The 24,610-nt window shown below is 40.9% G+C and overlaps 1 protein-coding gene across 1 annotated transcript in view; it reads left to right on the forward strand.

Annotated features, from left to right (window-relative positions):
- LOC108800086 overlaps positions 1-23,420 on the forward strand; it is a 65,782-nt gene extending 42,362 nt beyond the window's left edge. The window contains exons 4-8 of the mRNA XM_018572029.1: positions 5,764-5,843; positions 6,056-6,880; positions 14,461-14,641; positions 17,229-17,376; positions 22,521-23,420. Coding sequence (XP_018427531.1) covers positions 5,764-5,843; positions 6,056-6,880; positions 14,461-14,641; positions 17,229-17,376; positions 22,521-22,825 — 1,539 coding nt within the window. The 3' untranslated portion in view covers positions 22,826-23,420. The remainder of the gene's footprint in view (positions 1-5,763; positions 5,844-6,055; positions 6,881-14,460; positions 14,642-17,228; positions 17,377-22,520) is intronic.
- Positions 23,421-24,610: the final 1,190 nt, after the last annotated feature.

Consider the following 24,610-nt stretch of genomic DNA (forward strand, 5'->3'; position numbering starts at 1 on the left):
GTCATGCTTATCTAAATCTTTTTAAAGAATTCGCTTTTGCATTTTGGTCACTAACTTGGAACAAGCTTACAGATCAGAAAAGTCAAAGAACAGCCAGAAGTCATTATCTGAGTATGTGTTCTAGGTTGCTGCCTCAAAAGTATTTAAATCACAAGGCCAACATAACAGCCAGGCAGCTAGCATATACAGAATGATATGGCAGCCTCCATGCTCCTCTTCTGTTTTTGTTCCTTTTTACAACTGTGATCTTATCTTCTTGTTGCCTGACATAAAGCTGGCTACACATGGCTTATCCAGCTACTCATTTAAACTGTCTGATTGATCACAGTCAGCTCTTGACATCTGAAGCTTTGGCTGAATTGAAATGTTTGGTTTTAAGCTTTTGATTGTGCTCATGCTGATGTGAGGACCATGTGGAAGGGCAGCTGAGGTTATTGGGCAATGATGTATAATTGTGGCTAATTAATTTTCGGTATAGATTATTTAACATATACAGGGGTCAGCAAGTTAGGTCTAAAATGGCTCTGCCACCTTTTAATTTTGTAAACTAGATTTCTGCATAGCGGTTGCAGCAAACCTCTGACTTTGATTTTCACTGTGGCTAGAAAATAAGCTCTGTGCTAGTCAAATAGACTTTTGCATTCCATGACAAACTGACATATCATACCAAGCAACACCAGGGCACAGACAGCCAGACACCTGTTCACATGAGTCTCATGCAGCTTTTGCAGCTGGTTACTTCACTTTGACATTTCAGTTTGACATTGAACATCTCGCTGAACTCAAGTGGCTTTAAATGGCTCTAAAATTTTATACAGACATGGAATACTAAATATGAACTGTGTTCAGTTTCTCATTTGGCACAGTTCATTATGTGGCAATTATAGTGGTTTTGTTCCTTGTGGGGGACCATAGATGTGCAAATATCTTCCCGACAACGTCACATTAGGAGATGTTTTTCCTGCTTTGATGATATCAGACCCTGATAGGAATTTTCTGGATACTTGGCTGTCAGCAGCCACATGGCATGTTGGAGAAGGTGTAGTCTTGAGTGTTGATTGTTCAACCCCAAGAATCAAAAAGGCATGAAGTGTTCTCGTTTTGTTTAAGCTAGTTTAAGTCTCAGTAGGTGATTAAAGACTTGTTGTGTGATGTGTCGAGGCTGAAGTCTCCCTCGAATTTATAGGCTTGTGTCAATGGGCAAAAGCAATGGTCTTTTAGGTGCATTAAATTTGCATTTGACACCAGTTTGAGGTACTTCTAAGACCATTCACAGTTCATTGACCGGTGCATTTGACCTGCAGTTTACCGCCTTCTAAACTGCATCAACCTACTTCAAAACTGCTTTTTCATTCCTATTGACTTGTATGTGTAGATACGCTGTTCTGATGCAGACAAAAGCCTGTCAACACATGCCTGTCTGAAAACTCTGTTTTTTTAGTATATGGGAAGTAAAGTCTTGCTAAGGTTCCCTCCATTTGTCAGTTGTACTCATGAGAAGAAGGGGGCATCATTTTCATGGAGCCATCTGTAAATGAATCTCGCTCTCAATTGCTTGCTGCCAGCATAGGTGTATCTGAAATAAAGATGTTTACTTAAAAAAGGATTTCAAAGCCTTTCCCAGCCTCTGAGTATTATTAGGATAGTGTTTATGGCTAGAGCTGTATCAGCTACATACATATGCAGATCAGACACAGTTCATATGCTAAAAAGGTCCAGTTTGACATTGGCAAATTGATCAAAACAAACCGTTCTAAAGCTACCCAATAAGAACATGGCAAGTTCTGTGCTATTGTACTTAAAATAACTTGGTACCCATCTTTGTTTAAATATATTTTGGACACCCTGTTCTATGAAGCAGCAAAAGAGCAGTGTGATCTTCTGCAGTGTAACCTAAAACATTGTGTCTTGACATTTAATACAATTAGTACATTCAATATTGGCTAACGCTGGAGAAAATCATCAGTTGGTAGAACTCAGTGAATACCAGAGCCGTCAAAAAAGGGGGGAAAAAATAGCTGTGTTCTCCCGCCTTCTCTAAAATCATACGTTGCCAAGACAACCCATTAACATACAGTCCTGAGTCACTCTGCTTGCTCGATTTGCTTGTCTCCTAACATTAAAAGAAGCTGTGAATCCCTGTCTGGGTTTGGCTTTGACGGAGAGTCGAGTAAACATGCCGATTTTCTGAACAAGTTTGCTACATGGTGATAAGTAACAAATTCTGCGAGCAACTGAGTTTAGAAGTACCAGATATAATGCATTTTTAATGACCTATTTTTGCAAGAATTCTGTCACTATTATGAAATAAACAATATTACAGCATTTCAATTGTTTATGAAGAATGCACTTGTGCTTTAAATTATTCATCAATCAGCTTGTTGCTAGTTAGGACATTTTTCAGTAGCCAGGCATGGCTGTTTACAGAGCTTCCTCTATATATAGACTAGTTTGCCAGACTTGTGTGGAGGTCTGTCCTTTGGTGTGCATTTTGGGACATGCTTTGTACATACCTCCCCCCTTCAGTCTATCATGAATGCTGCTGCTAGCCTCATCCACCAAACCAACAGTGTCTGCAACCCCCTTCTGCCAATCCTTCCACTGATTTTCAATTACCCAAAGGATACAATTCAAAATATTAACAACTTACAAAGTCATCCACCACTCTGCCCCTGGCTATATCTCCAACCTCATCTCAAAGTATCACCCTAGACGTCCTCTCTGCTCCTCCCAAGACCTCCTACTTTCTAGCTCCCTCGTCAACTCCTCCCATGCTTGTCTCCAGGACTTCTCTAGAGTCTTTCCCATTCTCTGCAAGTCCTTTACCCCAACCTTCCCATCTATCTCCTACTCTGTCTGCCTTTAGACGATCCCTGAAAACTCATCTCTTCAGGGAAGCCTATCCTGCCTTAACCTAACCACCGAACTATCAGTTTCTCAAGCAATCCATTCCCACACAGCTACCACCTTTTGTATCACTTGCCCTTTCATTTTAGATTGTAAGCTCTCACGAGCAAGGCCCTCCTAACCACCTTGTCTTGATATTGTAACTGTAATATCTTCTTATATCGCAAACTGTTGACACTATCAATCCTGTATAATATTAATACCTATATTATATCGGTCTTAATTTTGACCGGCCTCAGGTTAGCTGATAAGGATACCTCTTTCATGCTCAATCCTTTCATTGAAGTGAAACAAGTAGGGGACTGGGGGAGCTGGAATAGCCTAATAGAATAGAGAGACAACACATGGAAAATTTGTGTAAAATAATGTACATACCATGGGAAGGGTTGTTCCAAAATGGTTACGGTAGGCTATACTTTGAGCGGATGGTCAGTCGAGCTATTTTTGTAGAAAGGGCTACTTCTGGAAATAACTGAGTAAATTAGAGATTTTGAAAACAGAGATTTTGAAAACATTATTCAAAAACATAATTTGTTTGTGGGCGATTGCTGTTGGACTAAACATCACAGGCTTTAATTGACTTCCGGGCCAATCAGCATCGAGCCGGAGAAACAGAATGTAGCCAGCTTCCCGGCCAATGAGAAAGCTGGACCGCGAGTCATTACCCACGGCCCGGCTCCATTCTGTTTGGCCGGCTTGGTGACCGGAAGTTCCGGTATCGGGATAAGTATCAAGAGTATTTGGGCAAGTACGAGCACTCGCCCAAATACTCGGTATCGGCACAATACAAGTATCGGTATTGGTGCATCCCTAATTTATATATCACCAACAGTTTGTACAGCATTTTGACACTTTCTCTGCCACGATTAAAGCTAAAGATTGTTTAAATGAGAGACGTGTATTCTTACTTGAATCTTGATGTGTTTTGTGTATTTCTTCCAGATCTGTGCAGTAATTAAGCATTGAACATTTTATGTAGAAGCTTCCTGTCATATTGACTGGTCAATGCTGCTCTCTTTGTGCAGGGTGACTGGTCTCGTATCTGCCTCCTCCCATAGTCCAGCCTGTTGTGGGTGGGACCTGCTGGGTCTCTCCCACTGCTATGCTCTCTGCACAGGCTAAGTACAGCCCAGTGTTGATGTCACTGCTACTATAAAATTGTAATATTTGGGCTTGCAATAGCATTTGGTGCTTACAACAGGGACTTCTATCCTTTAGTTCAACTTAAAGGAATACAGCGGTGACTTCCTGTTCCTCATGGTCCCTGTATGTGTTGTAAAGTAGCCACCGCTCCAAACTCGCTCCTGCGATGGACTGTAATGTCACATATAGTTTATTAATTTGTATTGAGATTGTAGTCTATCACCGGGAGTGAGCTTGGAGCGGTGTCTACTTTATAACACACACAGGGACTATGGGGAACAAAAGTAGCCACCATCCAGAAGAAAGGACAGTGTCAGCACCAATACAGAGATGATTTGAGGATCTACAGCTGAGTAATACACAAATAAGCTGCTTTTTTGTTAATAGTTAAGGTACTTGAATGCATTTTTAAGTTTTAACTCCTGAGTTTAGTGTCACTTTAAAGAGAACCTTGCATTATACAAACATTAAAGAAGTCTGGGCAAAACTTTTCTTAAAGGAGAACTATGGTGTCAGTGTTTTCCCCCATAGTTCTCCTTAGGGTAACGGGAGGACACAAACTAGCGTCCTCCCGTCACCCTAAGCTCAGTATACCGCGAGCTACAGCTACAGCTACAGCTCGCGGTATACTGAGACGCCGCACATGGAGCGGATCCCGACGTAGATGACGGGATCCGCCCAGCTGCGTGAGTGACAGCTGGCTCTGCCTATCTAGAGGCAGAGCCAGCTGTACCCGCCCCCTCCCCCGTCCGTTCCGCCAGTCAGCGCTGGCAGATCGGAGCGGGGAGAGGGGAATCCAGCCCCTCCCCCTGTCACGGTAGAGAGCCGTGACAGGATCGAGAGGTGAGGGAACCCGGTATGTGTTCGCTCACCTCCCGATCTACTGAGCCGACCTGTGACAGTCTCATTGTCACAGGTCGGCTTAGAACTATGAGGTGAGTGGAAATCACTCATCTCATAGTTCTCCTTTAAACCTTTGCAATTGGGCTACCTCTAAACTGCAAGGATTAACTACTCATTTTTGTCTAGGTGCTTAAACAAAATAAGTTATACTCACCCAAACTACTGAGTCAGCTCCCTGCTTCTCCAGTCTCTGAATCCTGTCTCCTCTTACGCTACAGCATTGAAATAGTGTATGGAACCTGATGATTTACAGACCGGGACCTTAGACTTTTTTTTAAGAACCTAGACAAAAACCAGCAGTTAACCCTTGCAGTGCAGGGGTAGCCCTACTGCAAGAGTTTAAAGAGAACTATGGCCAAACTTTTTTTGCCGTACTTCTCTTTAGGGTCACAGAAGGATATTTACTAATGTCCTCCTGTGACCCAAAACTCAGCATATAGCGAGCTATTTTCGGGATCTACCCTGCTGCCTCATGGACAGCTGTCTCTGCCACTCTTTGCCCATTCATATGGAGCTTTGAAGAAGATTGCTGATGTTGCATATCATATAAACATCAGACCAAGATGTCTTGCTGTCATATTAATTGTGCCTGGATACATGTCAAGTTGCCATTAACATGCAGTGCAATGGACCATGCCCTTTATACCTTTATATTAGAACATAACACAGGCAATGTTTTCACACATTTTACTACAAAGCTGAGGAAACAATGAAGGTTATACTTTCAGAATTGAATTATATACAAGGTCTAATTTAATGCTGAGAATTTAAATTCTTGTTTGTAATTATGTCTTTAATTTTTTTTTCCAGGCAGGAAGCCCAACTTCAGTTACAGCACCAAATAGCTTTCATCGGACATCAGTGACTCCCTCAAGTCAAGATATCTGCAGGTACCAAATTTGGTTATTATGTTTTTATTACTGTAATAAAACTTTTTTATTTTTAAAAGACCACTTGGGTAGAGTTAGTTACGTGTTGTTCATCCTGTTCCATACCATGATACCATGTTGTCTGTGTTTTTTCTGTCATGTTTCTAACACAATGATCTTCTCTTGCCATTCCTTTTTTACTTTCTATGCTTTTTTCACTGTTCTGCATGCAGTTCCAGTGCTGTATTTTCTGAATGTTGTCACCAAAGTCCAGTGCAGTCTGCTGTTGTGTTGAAAAAACCCAAATCCCAGAGTTCTAGATCACCAGGGGTCACTGTGACCATAATTTGTCAAGATGATTACACGAAGGACCCTGCCAATCTGAGGAGCTATGACAACATCATCAAGCCTTGTAAGGCCAGATCTGCCTTTCCTTTCTCTAAATCGTTGAATGATGTGGACCAGAAAGCCGTGGATGCGGCCAAGGAGTGTGATTTTGTGGAAAGAACTAGCTCAGAGGGGAAATTGCTGCCTGTGGAAGACCATTTTTCAAAGAACAAATTTAAGTTGCTAGAAAAAGGAACTAATATTCCTAGCCCTGTTGCTTTAAACGGCTCTAATGTCATTTGTGGTCACTCCGTCTCATCTAACCCATTGCATATTCCTAGTCTGGATGCTAGCCTTGGATCTGTATGCATACCTCTTATGGACGATAAGGCAGACAGTGAATCCTCAAAAAGCAAAACCTTGCTGCACTACTTATTTTCCTTTTCCCCGAGTTCAAGTGCTCATAGCTTGCATATGTTCCAAGAGCACGATGTCTATTCTAGAAGTCTCCATGCTGGTACCTACTCTAGTATGCTTCTGGGAAGCACTGACTTTGGTTCTGACGATATGGGGGATGATGATGTGTTTGAGGACCATGTCCCCGGCAAGGAAGATCCACATGAAGCAAGAGCTCCGCTGTGTTCAATTGAGGACAGCGACCTTGAATGTCCTTCCCCCTCCAAAAAGCTTCCCCCCGCTTCCCCTGTGTCGGCATCTGGGGATTTATGCAGGTCGGTTTACAGAGGTGCCACTCTCCACTTTCTTATCCAAGATGCAGTCCCAAACAAAGTTGAACTGAATTATTGGCATCAGATGGGAATCATTTGATGAATGTTGGCTTCCTTGCACTACCATAGCTACATCTGTATATTTTTTAGTTCACAATTTCATAGTTTTACCTTTTCCATTTTAGTATAATTTATTTAAAGGAGAAATGTATTTTGAAAGCACGTTGACTTTCCTAATATGTCCAGGCTTAAGGTTCACCTTTTGCAAGTATGACCTCTGTCTTTACCTTCACTGTACTTTTAAGTGCAGTCATCACTGGCCCAGGCCACTGTAAACATCCAGGATATCTGTTAAAGGTCGGAGGTTGTATTTGTTAAAGGAGAACTATGGGGTGAGTGAATTACACTTCCCGATCATCTCCCTGCAGAGAGCGATGACTGTCAGTCACCTCTCCTCACAGGGATTCCCCACTCCGATCCTCCAGTGCTGACTGGTAGAATGGATGGGGGAGGGGGTGGGCACAGCTGGCTTTTGCCCTAGATAGGCAGAGCCAGCTGTCAAACAGACAGCTATGTGGATCTCAACAGTATTGTCGGGATCCGCCCCGGCTGCTGCACTTTCAGTATATAGCGGACAATAGCCCGCTATATACTGAGCTTTGGGTCACGGGAGGACATATGCTAATAACCTAAAGAGAACTATGGGATAAAAAGGTTACCCCATAGTTCTCTTTTAAGTTGCTTGGTATCCCTGGACATATGTGTTTTTAAAAGTACAGTTACTCTTTAAATAACAAAAATATCACAGCCTTTCATTGGCAATGTCTGCATTGCATAAAATTGCATCAACATCATATTTATGTTTTACATGTAGATATCAGGTCATTTTGATTTGTAAAGGAGTTTTGGTTAAATTGAAATAGAACCATAGCTTCACCTGCCCTTCCTAACTCCTTCCCCGTTAAACCTTGTACAGGCACACACGATTCCCAGTTCTCTCCTGCTTGACTACCTGTTGGTGACTGCAATTTAGCTGTAATGTTACCCTTTGGGCTTTTTTATAGTTGGAAGGCCACATTGTAGTCTGCTTAGATAATACAAGGAGAGGGAATCAGCTGTCAAATATATGACCTAGAAATCCCCTTTATTTGGGACTGCATCTTTTGTAGCTTTTAGAAAGATATTTAGCTATTTACTATAGCCTATTTTATTTAGGGGTCACGTAGATGGACTTTTAAGAGGCTGTCTGAGCCCCACCTGCATTGTGCTGTGCTCAGGGTGTTGGCAAAATAGCACAAATCAATAGCAGGTGGAGAGTACCCTGCTCTGGCAGAGTTGAAAGTAGCCCAGTGTAGGCGGGGCTTGGATGGCTTTTCAATTGGCTGTTACCACGAACTCCTAAAAGGTTTTAATATTAATATGTAAATCTCTGTTAATCTGAATATCAGGCATGTATGGTGATATCTCTAAAAAGGACCTTCCTAACATGGTTTTATGATGTCTATTTCGAATGTGTGCTGTTGAATAAAGATCTGCTGCAGGGCTTAATCGTTCCATCTGCTGCTTGATCTCCTCTTTCCTCCCATATATTCATTCTAAATTCACTCATAAATGTGATGAAAGAGAAGTTATATTGACAGATATTCAGATTACTTCTGGATTGCTCACAGCAAAACAATTTTTTTTTCTCTTGTCAATATTTGTTTGCAAATATTTACAACTGACTATGCTAGATGTATTATGTTCTTGCTTTATGTAACATTAATTGTGACCTCTGCTTTTTTTCCATTTGTGCTTTTACTGGTTTTAAAGGAAACCAGTGCTTAGAGAAACATGGAGTCTGCCATTGCGCTGACCTTTTCTTTTAAAAAAGCTAGTTGCCTGACTGGCATGCTGATCTATTGGCCTCAATACTTTGGGTCACTGACCTTGAACAAGCAGGCAGATCAGGAGTTCAGACCTTACACCTACTTGATCCAGATCAGCTTGACAGCCAGGGCATTGGCATATTCAGAAAGAGGTCAGAAGTGACAGATATCCTTTAGAGAGTCTATAACCCTAAAGTATATGTGAACCCTAACAAAAACTCTTATTTGGTCTGCTAAATATACCACTAATATTTTGTTATTTGTTCGATAATTGCACAATAACTACTTGGTCATCCTGCCAGAAATCTAGGGATTTCCTGTGTACTGTACTCTGCAGTGTTATTAGCCTTTGCCATTTCACCACTGCAAACTACACCTCCCCTCTAAGTTATGGAGATGAGGAGGGGTTGTTCTGTAGTCCAAATACATTTCCTGCTCTGGTGTGCCAACACGCTTTCTCCATATGGTACTCCATATGGTAAAGACAAAAAAACCTTTTAAAAAGAAAACAAATGCAATTATCACATCTAAGGACTGGTGGGCTGCGATATGTAAGATATTTGTTATTGGATTTAGATACACTTCAAAATATAACTTGCTTTAAATAAAAGACCTATTAATAACATTCAACTGTATTCTGATCAAAGAGTAGTATTTTTTAGTACTTGGTGGAACAAAATCAAATTAATTGGCACCAGAAGGTAAAGGCTAACTGAACTAGGCAGTCTTATATCTTTTACCCTGAACTAGCTACAATATGCAGTGTAGTAAAAAGAATGTAATACAAATGAACAGAGTATTCTGTAGCCTTCTGTAACTAACATAAAGCAAAATGTTGTAGTCGACTAAGGATCCTTTCACATGGATGCCTGGTTGGGGCAGTTCAAAATTGATATCATCGCTGTGATATCTGTGTCCGTACAGTTTTTTTCCTTCATTTTGCGAAAATGCACCCATGTTAGGGCTATGGGGAATCGGATGGAAATGGACTTGTGTCCATCTACATCCAATTACCTCCAATCCGTCACAATCGGGTCCTCCAAAATGAAACTCCGTTATGCTTGGTTTTCCAGAGTCGGGGGTAATCGGATGTAAACGAATCCGCGTCCATTTAGATCCAGCTGCACATAGTCTAACATTGAGCTCCTGATCAGATCCACCTGAAAAACTGGCAGGCCGACATGATCGGACTGCCCGTCTGAAAAAGCTCTTAGGAGAAATTGGAAATGCTGTTATTAGTTCTTCTACATCAAGTAACTTGTATATGTTGGTGCCCAGGAGCTCCTGGCTATACACAGTGGAAGCATGACTTTGTGGGCTATACTAGTATGTAATATCATCCACTTCAGGTGGAGTGGATAGCAGATATCCAAAAATTTCAGACAGTCCAACATTACTGATCTACTGGTTTTCTATTTATTTTTTCAACATTTGTGTATTGTGGAATTCTTGGAGGATGTATTATGTATAGCTTCATTGCCTAATGTTTACTTTGCATAGCATATAACAAAAAAGTATTTTTGTTTTTACTGTGGTAAAGCATATACTCCTCCTCCCTTGATCAAAGAAAAATCAAAAAGACAATCACAAAGACGCTTAGGCTGGGTTCACACCTAGGCGTATTGAATATGCACGTTTGTCGCGGTAAAAAAACGCGACAAACGCGAGTTTCCGAGGGCTACCTGGCTGTATCTCAATGGATACGCGCGGCAAATACGCCCCAAAGAAGCCCTTTGTACTTCTTTGGGCATAGGGCGTTTTTGTAGTGCTTTCCTACACGCTGTGAAACGCCCAGGTGGGAACCATGCCCACAGGCAATCATTGGTTTTCACATGTTGAGCGTTTTACAGAGTGTAGGAACGCGCTGTAAAACGCCCAGGTGTGAACCAGGCCTTAATCTTCCTTATTCTGCACTGAATTGTCTTTTCATTGTCTGGTAGAAGCAAGACTAGCTTCTGTTCCCATTCTACAGCTTCTAGCCAGAAAATTAATGACTCTCATAGAGATTGTTGTATTATTGGATTATGGGAATTTTGGAAACTGTGATGTCCCAGTTCCCACACTGTGATTGCTTATTTCTAGGCATTGAGAAAAGGCTATCCTTTGACACCTCCCGCCATCAGCTTGTACCTGTTTTTTTTTTTTTTAAAGAAAAAGCAAAACTCTGCATACAAATGCTGACAATAACAGCAGGACACATCTCCCAAATTGCTCTTGTCTAGCCTTGACAGTACTAAATAAATCGGTGATCCTTTTCTAGGCGCCCAGAATATGTATTTTCTGTGAGCAGGCAACCTGTGGACCTGAATGTAGCTATATTAGCAGTTGTTATCCTGATTATCCTGCTCTCTTGATTTGAATTACAAACAAGTCTTCCTCTCATTATCTTCATTTCAAGGGAGGAGGGGAGGATTAGTAGATTACAGAAGATAACTAGGAAAGAAAATAATGCTGTTTGGACTTTTAGTTCAGGTCAGAGTAAATCACAATGATACTGCATTTCTGGCAAGATCAATATGTTTTTTGTACTTGCCGAAAATGTTCTCATACTGAAAAAAGAAAACTGATGCAGCCAGTACATCTAAGGCAGGGGTACTCAAACTTTCTAAACAAAGGCCCAGCAGTTTACTGTCTTCACGACCTTAAGGGGGACCAGACTGTAGCTGGTGGAAATAGAAATGCCAAGGCATCAGTGAGAGTAAAAAGTGCCCTGAGTTGATGAGCAATGAGAGTAAGAAAATGCCAAGCATCTATAGTTAATGGAAGGAGCAAAAATGCCCCTTCTTTGGAGTCAGTGAGAGCAATACTGCCCTATTGTTGGTTTAGTTGAAGGAATAGTGCCTCATCGTTGGTGTCAGTGAAAGAAATGGTGTCCCATCGTTGGTGTCAGTTAGAGGAATGGTGTCCCATAGTTGGTGTCAGTGAGAGGAATAGTGTCCCATCGTTGGTGTCGGGGAGAGGAATGGTGCCCCATTGTTGGTGTCAGTGGAATAGTGCCCTATTGTTGGATTCAATGGGAGGAGTAGTGCCCCATTGTTGGATTCAGTGGGAGGAGTAGTGCTCCATTGTTGGTGTTAGTGAGCGGAATAGTGCCCTATTGTCTTCAGTGGGAGGAGTAGTGCCCCATTGTTGTCTTCAGTGGGAGGAGTGGTGCCCCATTGTTGTCTTCAGTGGGGAGAGTAGTGCCCCATTGTTGGCTTCAGTGGGGAGAGTAGTGCCCCATTGTTGGCTTCAGTGGGAGGAGTAGTGCCCCATTGTTGGCTTCAGTGGGGAGAGTAGTAGTGCCCCATTGTTGGCTTCAGTGGGGAGAGTAGTAGTGCCCCATTGTTGGCTTCAGTGGGGAGAGTAGTAGTGCCCCATTGTTGGTTTCATCGAGAGGAATAGTTGCCCCATTGTTGGTTTCATCGGGGAGAGTATTAGTGCCGCATTGTTGGTGTCAGTGAGAAGAATAGTTGCCCCATTGTTGGTTTCATTGAGAGGAATAGTGCCCTATTGTTGGTTTCAGTGGAAAGAATAATGCTCCATTGTTGGTATCAGTGATGGCAACAGGGGCCCGAGGGGTGGTTAAAGGCAATTGAAGGCTTGTAATTCGGGAACCACTGATCTGAGAACTGGTAAGCTGCAATATATCACATTTTTGTTCTTGGATTTAGATAGCCTTTTAACTATTGATTGAGTTAACTTGTTTTTAATGCACATGTTATCTGCCATAACAATCTTTATTTTCAGTCATGTGACTGTAACTTTCAGGTCTTACAGGTTCTCACTGATGAAAATAATATGGGGGGAGTAGTGCCCCATTGTTGGCTTCAGTGGGGAGAGTAGTGCCCCATTGTTGGCTTCAGTGGGAGGAGTAGTGCCCCATTGTTGGCTTCAGTGGGGAGAGTAGTAGTGCCCCATTGTTGGCTTCAGTGGGGAGAGTAGTAGTGCCCCATTGTTGGTTTCATCGAGAGGAATAGTTGCCCCATTGTTGGTTTCATCGGGGAGAGTATTAGTGCCGCATTGTTGGTGTCAGTGAGAAGAATAGTTGCCCCATTGTTGGTTTCATTGAGAGGAATAGTGCCCTATTGTTGGTTTCAGTGGAAAGAATAATGCTCCATTGTTGGTATCAGTGATGGCAACAGGGGCCCGAGGGGTGGTTAAAGGCAATTGAAGGCTTGTAATTCGGGAACCACTGATCTGAGAACTGGTAAGCTGCAATATATCACATTTTTGTTCTTGGATTTAGATAGCCTTTTAACTATTGATTGAGTTAACTTGTTTTTAATGCACATGTTATCTGCCATAACAATCTTTATTTTCAGTCATGTGACTGTAACTTTCAGGTCTTACAGGTTCTCACTGATGAAAATAATGGTCTTCATGGCAAACAATGTTTGTTGCATAGCAAATTGAGCCTTATGTCATTGTAATGCTAGAAAACATAAGAAATTGACCGCTCTCTGCAAACATGTAAAACACCAGAATGGTCTACTGTCTAATAGATTTAATGCTGGTGGAGAACACAAAACAGTCAATGCAATTGACAAGTTTTTGTTTCCACCACTTTGCACCCTTAAAAATAAATAACTAATATTCACCCATTATTTTGCCTTATAACCTAGAAACTGATTCTCCAAGACCTGATGTATATGTTTTGGACAGAGTAGGGAAGGTTTAGACCCTTTGTGCAGAATTAATTATTGCTGTCTGTGTCTCCTGCTGGGAAAAGCATCCTGTTATTTGTCCTGGTGACCATTGTCAGAGAAACAGAGTGAGGGGAGAATCCAAAGGATAGAGTTGTGCCCAGACCAAGAGGTGAGTCAATCCTTCAATGGGGACACCTCTTCCTGTGACGGCTCTCTAGAATGTGAATTCTGTTTTCCTCTAATTTCTCGTTGTGTCTCCAGGAGTAGAAAATAAGAGAAATTTTCCCAGCAGGACACGGCCAGAAAACATAACCTGATAGGAGTTTACCTTTTTCCAACCATATCTACATTTAAAGGAGAACATTTTGATGTTGCATGCACAGCCAAATTGGGATAACACCTATTTTATATTTGTTACCTGTTCCCATTCACATAAAATCACTTGAAAAAATTATTTAAAGTGTTCCTTAACATTTTACTCTGTCTTTTCTGCAAACTCCAAAACTGAATAACCCTGTCTGTATTGTTCTGGCAAATCTCATTGTAGGGTGGAAGCTAGATTTGAACACTGTCTGTTCTCACAATGGGTTTAAGATTGAGAAGCCTGGCTTCTTGCATTGTATGTTAATGAAGGGAAACTCTTTGTCTTTGTCCCTTTGGCTTGGGGACAGACTCCCTTTGAAATTGTTTAGGGTAGCTTGCATTGTGCCCAAAGGCATCCTCCAAAGATACATCTAAAAGGTAAGAAATATTTATTATTATATGGTATGCTGTGTGAATGGGAACACATAACAAACGTATAGTGGGGTTTTCTCAAATTTGACTGCAACAGTGAAAATACGCTTTTTCCCTATTTGTGTACACCGCCTGTAAGCACATAACTCCCCACAAATACCAGCTTTTAGTTTCTGCAAAAGGAGTGGCCTTTTTGGAATTGGGCATAATTTAGGGTTTGACGGTAGATGGTATACTACAGGGACTACTTTGTCCACATTTATATTGAATTTTCTATTTTACAGGTTTAAGCTTAGAAAAGGCGACAGCAATAACAGATTCCTTTACACTGAGTGTCTTATTTCTAATTCAGGATATGTCACTGTGAAGGTGATGATGAAAGCCCTCTGATAACACCCTGTCACTGTACAGGAAGTCTTCACTTTGTGCACCAGGCTTGCCTCCAGCAATGGATCAAGAGCTCCGATACACGATGTTGTGAACTTTGCAAGTTTGGATTCATTATGGAAACCAAATTAAAGCCTTTAAGAAAAGTAAGTGTAATTTTTTCTTTTGCAGAATGAGAGACAAGGGAGTAAGACAGTAGAAAGGTGTCCTGCTGGAAGAGTTAATAATACAGTAGCTAGTCACAGTTCTTTGGTCTAAGATTACAGAACAAGTAACTAATGCTGAACTCCAGGCTGATAAAAAAAAACACATGATGTACTCATTATTACATCATTCAATTATTCTTTAATATGCATCAGTGTAAGCACCTACATTTTACTTGCCATCAGCCTTCTCAGTCCCTGTACAGCCGAGCACAAAGGGGAGAAGCACCACAAGGAGTCAGTAGGGTTTGTTACAGTGCAAGGAGCATGCTGATAGGAGGCTGTAGAGAGATGATCTCATCAGTATATTGCTTCTCTTTCACTGTCCAGTCACAGGGTGGGGGGAGGAGACCTGTAGGTGAAAGTGAAACTGGAGCAGAGAAAGTTATTGTTCCCTCCCCTGCTAGGCATGACTGTTCTGTGTGGTGGGTTTATTTAAATCTAAGGACTGGATGGACACTACATATACAGGTGAAACTCGAAAAATTAGAATATCGTGCAAAAGTTCATTTATTTCACTAATGCAACTTAGCCGTCAACCAGCAGATTTTGGAGCACTTCATGCTTTCTTCCACAGACGAGCTCTATGGGGATGCTGACTTCATTTTCCAGCAGGACTTGGCACCTGCCCACACTGCCAAAAAATTTCTGAAATTGTGGATTTGGGTTTTCATGAGCTGTAAGCCATAATCATCACAATTATGACAAATCACGGCTTGAATGATCTTGCTTTGCATGTAATGAGTCTATCTCATATATTAGTTTCACCTTTTAAGTTGCATTAGTGAAATAAATGAACTTTTGCACGATATTCTAATTTTTCGAGTTTCACCTGTAGATTAAATGAAAAAATTAACATTTTCAAGCTTTTGTGTACATTTTGTTTTGTATTTTATAGAAAATCACAACATAGCATCTCTGTTCTTACAATCCAACGTTTTATTTCATTTTAGATGGAACAGAGAAAGGCCACCAATTTTATTGCTTCCTGTGTCCCTCTTTGGGGAGATTTCCCTGACTTGTGGTCATGACAGGATATGAAGGGAAATCACTTCAAATGGGTCAAATAAAAACACACACCACAGTTTAGCAGAGTGAATAAGGGCTAGAATGTCTGACAGTGTTTGTATTGGTGTCTGTGCCTTCTGTCTCAGTGACACGCATACCCCCAATATGTTATATAGGTGCCACTGGGACAGGGGGGGGGGGAATGTCTTTAGAGGGGCCACAGAGGAAGACAAAATTGCCAGACCTTTTTGTGTTCGTCCATTCTATCCAAAACCAAAAAAATATGTTTTGGCTATAATAAGATTTTAACTTTAGGGCTCTATCAGAGAGCCATGTCTGGGGAGGATATTAATGGGGAAATGGCGGTACCATCAGTGCCAACAGACAGAGTAGCAGTTCCACACTAAGCTAAACAAATGCTTTGCATAGTTCCCATGTGTATTGAGCCATTTAGCTCAATCCTCTATATAAGCCATAGGTGTCAGGGAGCAGTCATTAGGAACCCATGCTGGGTGCTTAGTTTTTACACCTTTATATGCTGGCCTAAATCGTATAGATTGATTTTTTTTCTACGGTTTTTGGCCCTTTATTCATAGACATGCTACGTCAGTCTGGACACTATTGAAAGGTACCCTTTTAATTATGATATTACACCCGACCACCAGGCAAACCGGAAAATACAGAGTTAAACTGCATGTATGGAAACATGCTTGCCAAAAGATGTTTTAATTCTTTTCTTTGTAAATTAGTGACCTCTGGCAGGTGGCACAGGCAAGCCATTGACAACAGTATTCTGTTTCAGCTTTGCTGCTTCCTGTGTCACCAACCCGCTCACTGGACCATGAATTGCAAGTGGGATTATGCTATTTCATTGTACAGTGTGCTACGATGTGACAGAGGAAGCTGAAATACTAAAACAAGCAAGAGCGTAGTCATCTTACTGGCTATGCAGTGTGGCAGAGAGGTGTGAATTACAATACTATCTAAACACAGTTGCAAGTAATTTACCATGCAAGACATTTCACAGATATATAGTTCAACTGGGCATTTCACTGTTTACCTGGAGTTTCACTTAAAGAGCTAAAAATGCAGGGCCACTTATTTAGCCACGACCCACTTCCTCATGCCAAAACAAAAAAAAACCTGGGAGTTAAAAATGATACAGTATACTTCCCTTACACATGTCTTGCATCCTTAATGCCTAGGCAAGGATGACGTCATTATCCTTTCAGCGAGACCCCAGGGAATACAGAGTAGCCCACATTTTACAAAATGCTGTATATAAATCAACTTTTTTTTACTTAGTTTTTTTTTAGTTTAGTTCAGCATTTTTTAATGGGGGGGGGGGGGGGGGGGTAGGTCTGATTTAGGAAGACATTAATCTCAATAAACTTTATTGCAGCCAAATACCAGAGTCAAAAGGTCATGGGAATTGTGGAATACAGCAGCTGGAATATCATAACTTGCAAGTCATTGAATATAAGGATCCTGTGAATCTTTGAAACTTTCTTTTTTATTCTAGTGGGAAAAGCTGCAGATGACCTCAAGTGAACGGAGGAAGATCATGTGTTCTGTAACATTCCACATCATTGCAATCACCTGTGTTGTTTGGTCATTATATGTTCTTATTGACCGAACAGCCGAAGAGATCAAGCTGGGCCAAACCACAGGTATGTATGAGACTCACTTAGTGGGCTTAGTTAGCAGACAACTATGAATGAATTAAGGAATGACTGAGAAATACCCAAGCATCCTCGTTTAGTATAACAGCACAAACATCAATAAGCAACCCAATAGTTTTCCATACAATGAAGTCAGATGAACTGTTTATAAATTGAAGTTTGTCTCTATAGGTTACTGAACCTTTGCATGTTGCTTTCTGCCTTTATTGAATATACCAAAGGTGGCTAAGTAAGATTGCATTTTATTTTTTTTAAACAAGGAAAACATGATTTGGTCATGCTGTGGGCCATGTCAGATAGTCAACTTTTCCCAGCTGCAGTATCATCAAGCATTTGTTTTTCTAATGGATTATCCCTCCTACCAGAATACTGCAGAATCGCACTTGCTCGTGGTGGAGCAACATCTCACTGATCATAGGACAAGGAAGTGGTCTGTAAAAGGACTGGATCGCTTGTCTAACATGACCCTATGTCTTCATATTATTTATGTAAATAACGAACCAGGTTTATTTTTTCCCAGACCACTGTTAATATAAATCCATATCTTATCTTCTCCCTTCATATACTCTTACAAATATAAACACAAAATAACATATCAAAGTGCATAACACAAACAGAAAAAGAAGTTTACATTCACAGTTAGGCTGTTATCATTAGGGATGGTCCGCCGGTTCGATTCGAACATGAGTTTGAATCGAACATTGGCCGTTCGAGGGTCTGCCGAACTGTTTGACCGCGCAACATCCCATACTGCAATTGAGGCCTCCGGAGCTCTAATTGGTTAAAGACTTGCACCTGACCTGTCATGATGACTCTGCCCAATCATGTCTCGCCTAATCAGATGCCGGCAAACTACACAATTTGGCAGAGCTAGCGGTCACCGCTGGCTCCGCCCAATTGTTTGTTTTTGCCGGCATCTGTCAAAATGCCATTATGCGGCGGGAGTCGTCGGCAACGGACGGGACCGCGGCCGGCGTTTTTTTAAAATTTGTTTATTTTTTGTTTTATTTCGTCGTCGTCGTGGACAACAACGCTGGACGCCGTGATTGACCATGGATTACGTCGGTGGATCCATCTTTGTTTTTTTAATGAAAGACTTGTCAAAAACATGTCTTTTGGGTTTGTTTTTCAATTAAAGGATTTTATCAAAAGTCTGGACTTTTTAATAACTATTTTATTTAACCCTTTAGTGAATAGGTAGGGGTACAAGTACCCCTTACTCATTCACAAGGGAGGGGGGAGGCATCTGGGTGCTCCCTTAATTAAAGGGGTAGCCCAATGCAAATGAGCCCCCTTGCCCGCAGACCCCTACAACCACCGGGTCAGTGTTGTGGGGACGAGGCCCTTGTCCCCATCTGCACATGGACACCCTCCCAGTTCCGACGGCATGTGGCCTGGTGTGGGAGGGGGGGCTGCGCTCGCTTGACTTGCATTAGGTTCAAGTTCGTTTTCGGTCGTTCTGGTGTTCGAATACGAACCGAAAACGGGGGCCCATCACTAGTTATCATTAAAGTAATAAACATTAAGCACATCTAGCACTTGTATTGAAATACCCCTGTTTGACAAGGATTTAGACCTCATTCACACTGCGCTAACTCGGGGCGTACAGGTCCGTGCGGCGTGCACGCCCATCTCAGGTGTTCCCGGGAGGGGCAAGTGCTGTGTGCCTATCTTCCCTATAGGAGAATGCGGCCATACGCACACCCAAACTGCACATCCGTTCGGGTCCGGGTGTCCGTGCTCAGATCCTGTGAACGGCCCGTTACGGGCGTGCATGCCGCATGGACGAGTAAACCCAGAGACAGTGCAGTGTTAATGAGGCCTTGAACCTATCCTTGATGAGTGTACCAATCCCAGGCACCTGAAGAAGTTATAGTAAACATGGGCTGCAGAAATAACGCCGGTGCCACTGTTTGTGTTTTAACAAACTCTTTCTTGACCATTGTTCTGCTTTGAGCTAAAAGGACCCAATTTTTTGAACTTGTGCCTAAGGGGCCTAATTCTTGCATTATTTTTATGTTAAGGGGACAGATTTTGTGTTTTATGGGCATTTTAGGCAACTTTCCCTCTCTATGGATTCCACCAGAACAAAAATAAATAAATCTTGTTCACTTCTCCTGCCTATATGTGTATTCATGTAACTAGATTGGCCAATCAGCCATGCTTAGAGTTAATTGCCATGAACATAGCTTATTTTCTCTGAGGGCCAGTGTAAAATAGGAAACGGGGCCCCTTGACATCTCATTAGTAATAACTCTTTCCTGTTCTACCTTTTAAACTAGACAAAAAGTGAAAGAGACTTTCCCAAGTGGGGACATGGCAACATAAACAGATTCTAACCCTTCCCCACTCTACTAGAAATACTGGGTTTAATTGGAGAGATTCTTGATCGATTCCTGTTCTGCCTGACACCGATCAAATCAACAAAAATCAGCAGAATAACTTCCAGTTGAGAGCAAGGACATTGCTAAAAGCCAGACAGAGGCTGTAATCCTTACCCACTCCAAAAATATCCAAGTTTTTTTCTGGAGTTAATGCCATCTGTGCTTGCTGCAAAAAGTTTACCACAGTTTTAGCTACGTTTTCTCTGTGTATTAGTGTTACTTTGCAATACTCTTGTGTTTGTATTGATTCATGTTCTTGCTCCATGCAAGGGTTCGCTCTCAAACTGACCCATTGAATCGCCTTATTTAACTGGTTTCCATGTACAGTCTCAGCTCTATTTTAGAGGAAAATTATGGCGGATAAAAACTTAAAGTTCCCTCCAAGTCATTGGGTGTATAGTATAGATATCTTGAAACATTACTGAATGGCTGTTAGGTGTAATAGCCACCCGCAACCTTGAGACACAAATCCTTGGCCATGTAGGCTCTGTTGTGGTCACTGGAACTCCATGTCCTCTGGTTCTTAGATGCATTGGCTTATGAATTCTATCTTAAAATGTCCACATTTGACATAGCTTATTTAATGGGCTATCTGTTCTCCCAGGCCAAGTTATCGCAGGCCATGTAAAAATGTATTTCTTAGATTTAACTGTAGTGTTCCAAGAGAATCACTCTTAGACAGTTGTCACCAGAATAAGTGTCCTCAGATTAGGAATCTCCCCTCCTGTTGTAGTGACAACTCAGAATTATGGATTTCTCATCACTTACAGTTTCAGTGACAAATAGAAAGAATGAATCTTACCAGCAGGGGGTGCATAAAAACATTAAACACAATATCCACAGTCCATTATCTGTATTGTAACCAGTCTAACAGGGTTATTCACAAAAGGGTGAAGAGTTTGGAGAAGGCAGGAGAAGTGAACAATCTAGGCAAACATAGCTGAACTGGAAAGTAAGCTGAATTGGAAAATGTTTCCAAATCCACTATTTAGGCCTAAATTGTTCACTTCTCCTGCCTTCTCCAAACTCTTCACCCCTTTGTGAATAACCCTGTAAATGTTTATAATAATGGTTATAACCACTGTAATACATTTTGCAGGTGAGATTGCTGAGACAATTTTGAATTGTTTCTTCCGATCACACTGAAGGATGAATTGAATTGTTCCAGTTATTAGTTATTAGCCCTCTCTTTCCGAGAGAATTTGCAAAATGCAATACATTTCAGTATCATGACTATTGAGTACATAGCAGTATTTGGCAGTTTCTAAAACAAATGTAATTTTTTTTTAATGAAAACCAGAGCAAGCAAGTATTTCTGTGAAAAGATTATCACTTTAATTTCACAAGAAACTACTGAATGCAGACGTGATGTATCAAGCCCGGTGTGGGCTGGCTTGTTCCAGTGTCAAATTGCTAACAGTTACTCAACATCATAAACTGTTTAGGACGGATGTTAGTGAGACCATGTCTGATTAAAAAAAAACAATCATGCTTGAAATGAAATGAATAGCAGAAACAGGCAAATCGAACCGGCACACAGGTAGCATTTTGTTATATACAGCCCTACCCACCTTCCCCTCGTGTACTTGTGTAATTTTCTTATTGGTCTCTTCTTACCTTTTTCGATGGGGTATCCTGGGATACACCTAGAAAATTCAGCATTTTTCTACTGTAATCCTGCACTCTGCTGCGGTGTATATGTTCCAGCACCGCCATTTCCCTTTCTTCCATGAACGCATCATTGGGGGGACCTGCGAGAACCAGAAAGAAATAGCCAGCCTCCCTGATGATACAGAGCCAGGTCCTTCCTCCCGCAATGTGTGAGGGCTCCTGGGAATATCCCAGGAGGCCGCAGGAGCAGGGTTCATGTCATTCTTGACTAGGCGAGAATGGAGATGAAGGCAAGTGGAATGTAAACAAAGAAAAAAAGCCAAATAAACACACACAAAAAGTTTTTTTACATTGTGGAAGGGGAGAGGGGATGCATTACGACAAAATGTTTTCTGCTTAGTAAAGGTCCACTTTATTAGAAGAATCTGTCACTTGATTAATCCAAATAAGTTACATAGTTGGTAAGCTTGAATAAAGACATAGGTCAATCTAGTTCAAGGTGTGTGTGTACATATTGCTAACAATTCCCATAATCCTGTATATTATGTAAACTGAGGAACTCATCTAAGTGTTTTTGAAGCTGTCAATGCTTTCTGCTGATGCAACTGCCTGCTAAAGTGAATTCCAAATTTTTACTGCTCTGAAAAGTAAAAGGAAAAACTGAGATTATTCCACACCTCATCCAACTTCTAGTTGAGCCCTCGTGTCTGTCTCAGAGTTCTTAGTTTAAATAGTTTATTCCCTATACTACGTTCCCCATGGATGAGTTTGTAAATTACAATTGCAGGTCTCCTCTTAGGTGTCTCTTCTCTAAGGAGAACATGTTTCATTTTTGTAGTCTATCTTCATAACTCATGCCCTCCATCCCCTTTATTAAGTTAGTTGCCCTTCTCTGAACTTTCTCTAGCTCATGGACGTCCCTCCTAAGCATTACACAACTGTCACCATAGTTTAAACTCCAGCCCCAGGCACTATCCTTCTGACAGCATTATAGTGCTTAGTAGGCTTTTGCTTGCAGTAATTTAATGTTTGCTTTTTTCAAACAATTTAAAAAGATTATTATTATTATAGGTTTTACCTGTTATTCGAAAAGCATGGTATATATGTATTGACTTTGTGTCTCTTTTGCCTGTATAGGTATCCTTGAATGGCCGTTTTGGACTAAATTAGTCGTAGTAGCAATTGGCTTCACCGGAGGACTCTTGTTTATGTATGTGCAATGTAAAGTGTACATCCAGCTATGGAAGAGACTTAAAGCTTACAACAGAGTCATCTACGTGCAGAATTGTCCCGAAACGTGTAAAAAGAAATTATTTGAGAAGACTATAATAATTGAGCCAAATCTGGAGAGCAAAGAAGCTCTCGCAATTCACCACTCAGACACAAACTCTTCTTACTATACGGAACCAGAAGACTGCGGAGCGGCAATCCTCCCAGTTTAAGTTTTGCATTCCTTCTAAAGTCTTTTCAGGAGATGACTGTTTACCGACTGCAGGCAGCAGTAGATTTAATGTCCTGAAATCTCCCATTATTTCTGCTTTTCAATCCGTATGTATCTTTCCAAGCAAACGGTTAGACCTGCAATCATCCCTGATTTATACCTCTGCCTGAAGGAGTATGTGACAATACAATATTCAGGATCAACTACAGGAATATTCTGGACCTTTGATGAGATGGATTTTTTTATTCTGCTTGGTTTAATCACTCCTTATTAAAGTTGGGAATGAGGTTCGCAACTGCAGAGCCTGTCATAGGAAAACTTTTAAAAACCTGTGTGGCATAATTGGCATGATCACTGCTCAAACAGACAGTTCCATTGTTTCGGGCTCTTGCTTTTTAGAATTCTGCTTTGTCAGCAAGTCACAAGAGCATCTAGCACTTTTCTGAATAAAGAAATAAAGGAAAATAACTTTTTTTTTGTAACAACTTTACTGACTTCTGAAAATTGTTTTCTTTACCAAACAGAGAATGTGCTCTGTCATTTCTAGTTTAAATAATGAGCAACCTCTTGCCTTACATGCTGTATATTTCCAAAAAGAAAATGTTTTTTCTTCATGACTATTATCATTTTACACATAAGGAAATCAATTTCTGCCTTGCTGTTTCAGGAAAAATGCATCTCGAAGTAGTTGAGAATTAACATTTTTATCTACCACATGTATTTGACTTTTTTACTGATGAAAATGCACAAAATTGGTAGAACTTAAAATTTCTGGTGTAACATTGAATAAAATGTAGAACTTTTACTATGCTAAAAGTTACCTTGGTTAAAAACGGGTTTTGTCCTGCTTTTACTTGAAGATTGTCCTGGGTGGTAACCAAAATGTTTGAAAAAAAATTGTTTATGTTAAAGGAATTATCCTTTTTACCACTGAGAAATAGCACCCCTCTTCCTGTCTGCTCCACTCCATTTTTAAAAGATCACAGAAAATTATTGTACTCCTATTACTGCTATTTATTATCTGCAGTAATGAGCATATTAATTTGTTGGGACTGTCACATTAGACATGCTCCTAATGGGGACAAACCATAACACTTTTAGGGGTGTTCACAACTGTTAATGGTTTAAAGATTGACTCTAGCCAATTTATTTATTATTTTTTTTAGTTTTGGTTAGAGTGGGAAACAGTTAACATGAATATATCTATCTCTAGCTATATATAACATGGTCACATGTCCTAGTCACACGTGCCAGAGTTCCAGGAAATAAAGGGAGATCTAGTAACCTGCCCTTAGTTAAAATGGCCACTGTCAGAGGAATTGGAGAAAAAAGGTATGCAAAAAATAAAAAGGCGGCAATTATCTAGAAGTTTGTGTTTGTAGATTGTTGTTACTAAACATTTTTAAAGGTGGCTTTGTTGCCATTTTGAAGATATGGGTAAAGTTCCTTTATAAGACCACCAACTGAACAAGAGAAAGTCATAGATTCCTCCATTCGCACTGTTTAGGCAGCACAGCACCCACAGCTGTCTGAACACCCGAACTGTGACTGCATATGGTAGGATGTCACAGTTCGGCTGATATTTCCACTCAATTCAGAAAATATTTAAATCAACTTTTGTGGTGCTGACAGGGCCACCCACCTCTCGAATTTTAGCTGATTCAGAAGGAATTATCTGGTATTCGAACCGTGTTTGGTCACTTTGGTCTTCATGGAGCTTAATGTAAATCTAAAGCCAAAACTTTTCAGTTTTGGATAGAGTGGGGCAGTGTTTCTCAACCAGGGT

Source organism: Nanorana parkeri, unplaced genomic scaffold, assembly GCF_000935625.1.
Source record: "Nanorana parkeri isolate BGI_ZX_2015 unplaced genomic scaffold, ASM93562v1 scaffold1905, whole genome shotgun sequence".
Taxonomy (NCBI): Eukaryota; Metazoa; Chordata; class Amphibia; order Anura; family Dicroglossidae; genus Nanorana; species Nanorana parkeri.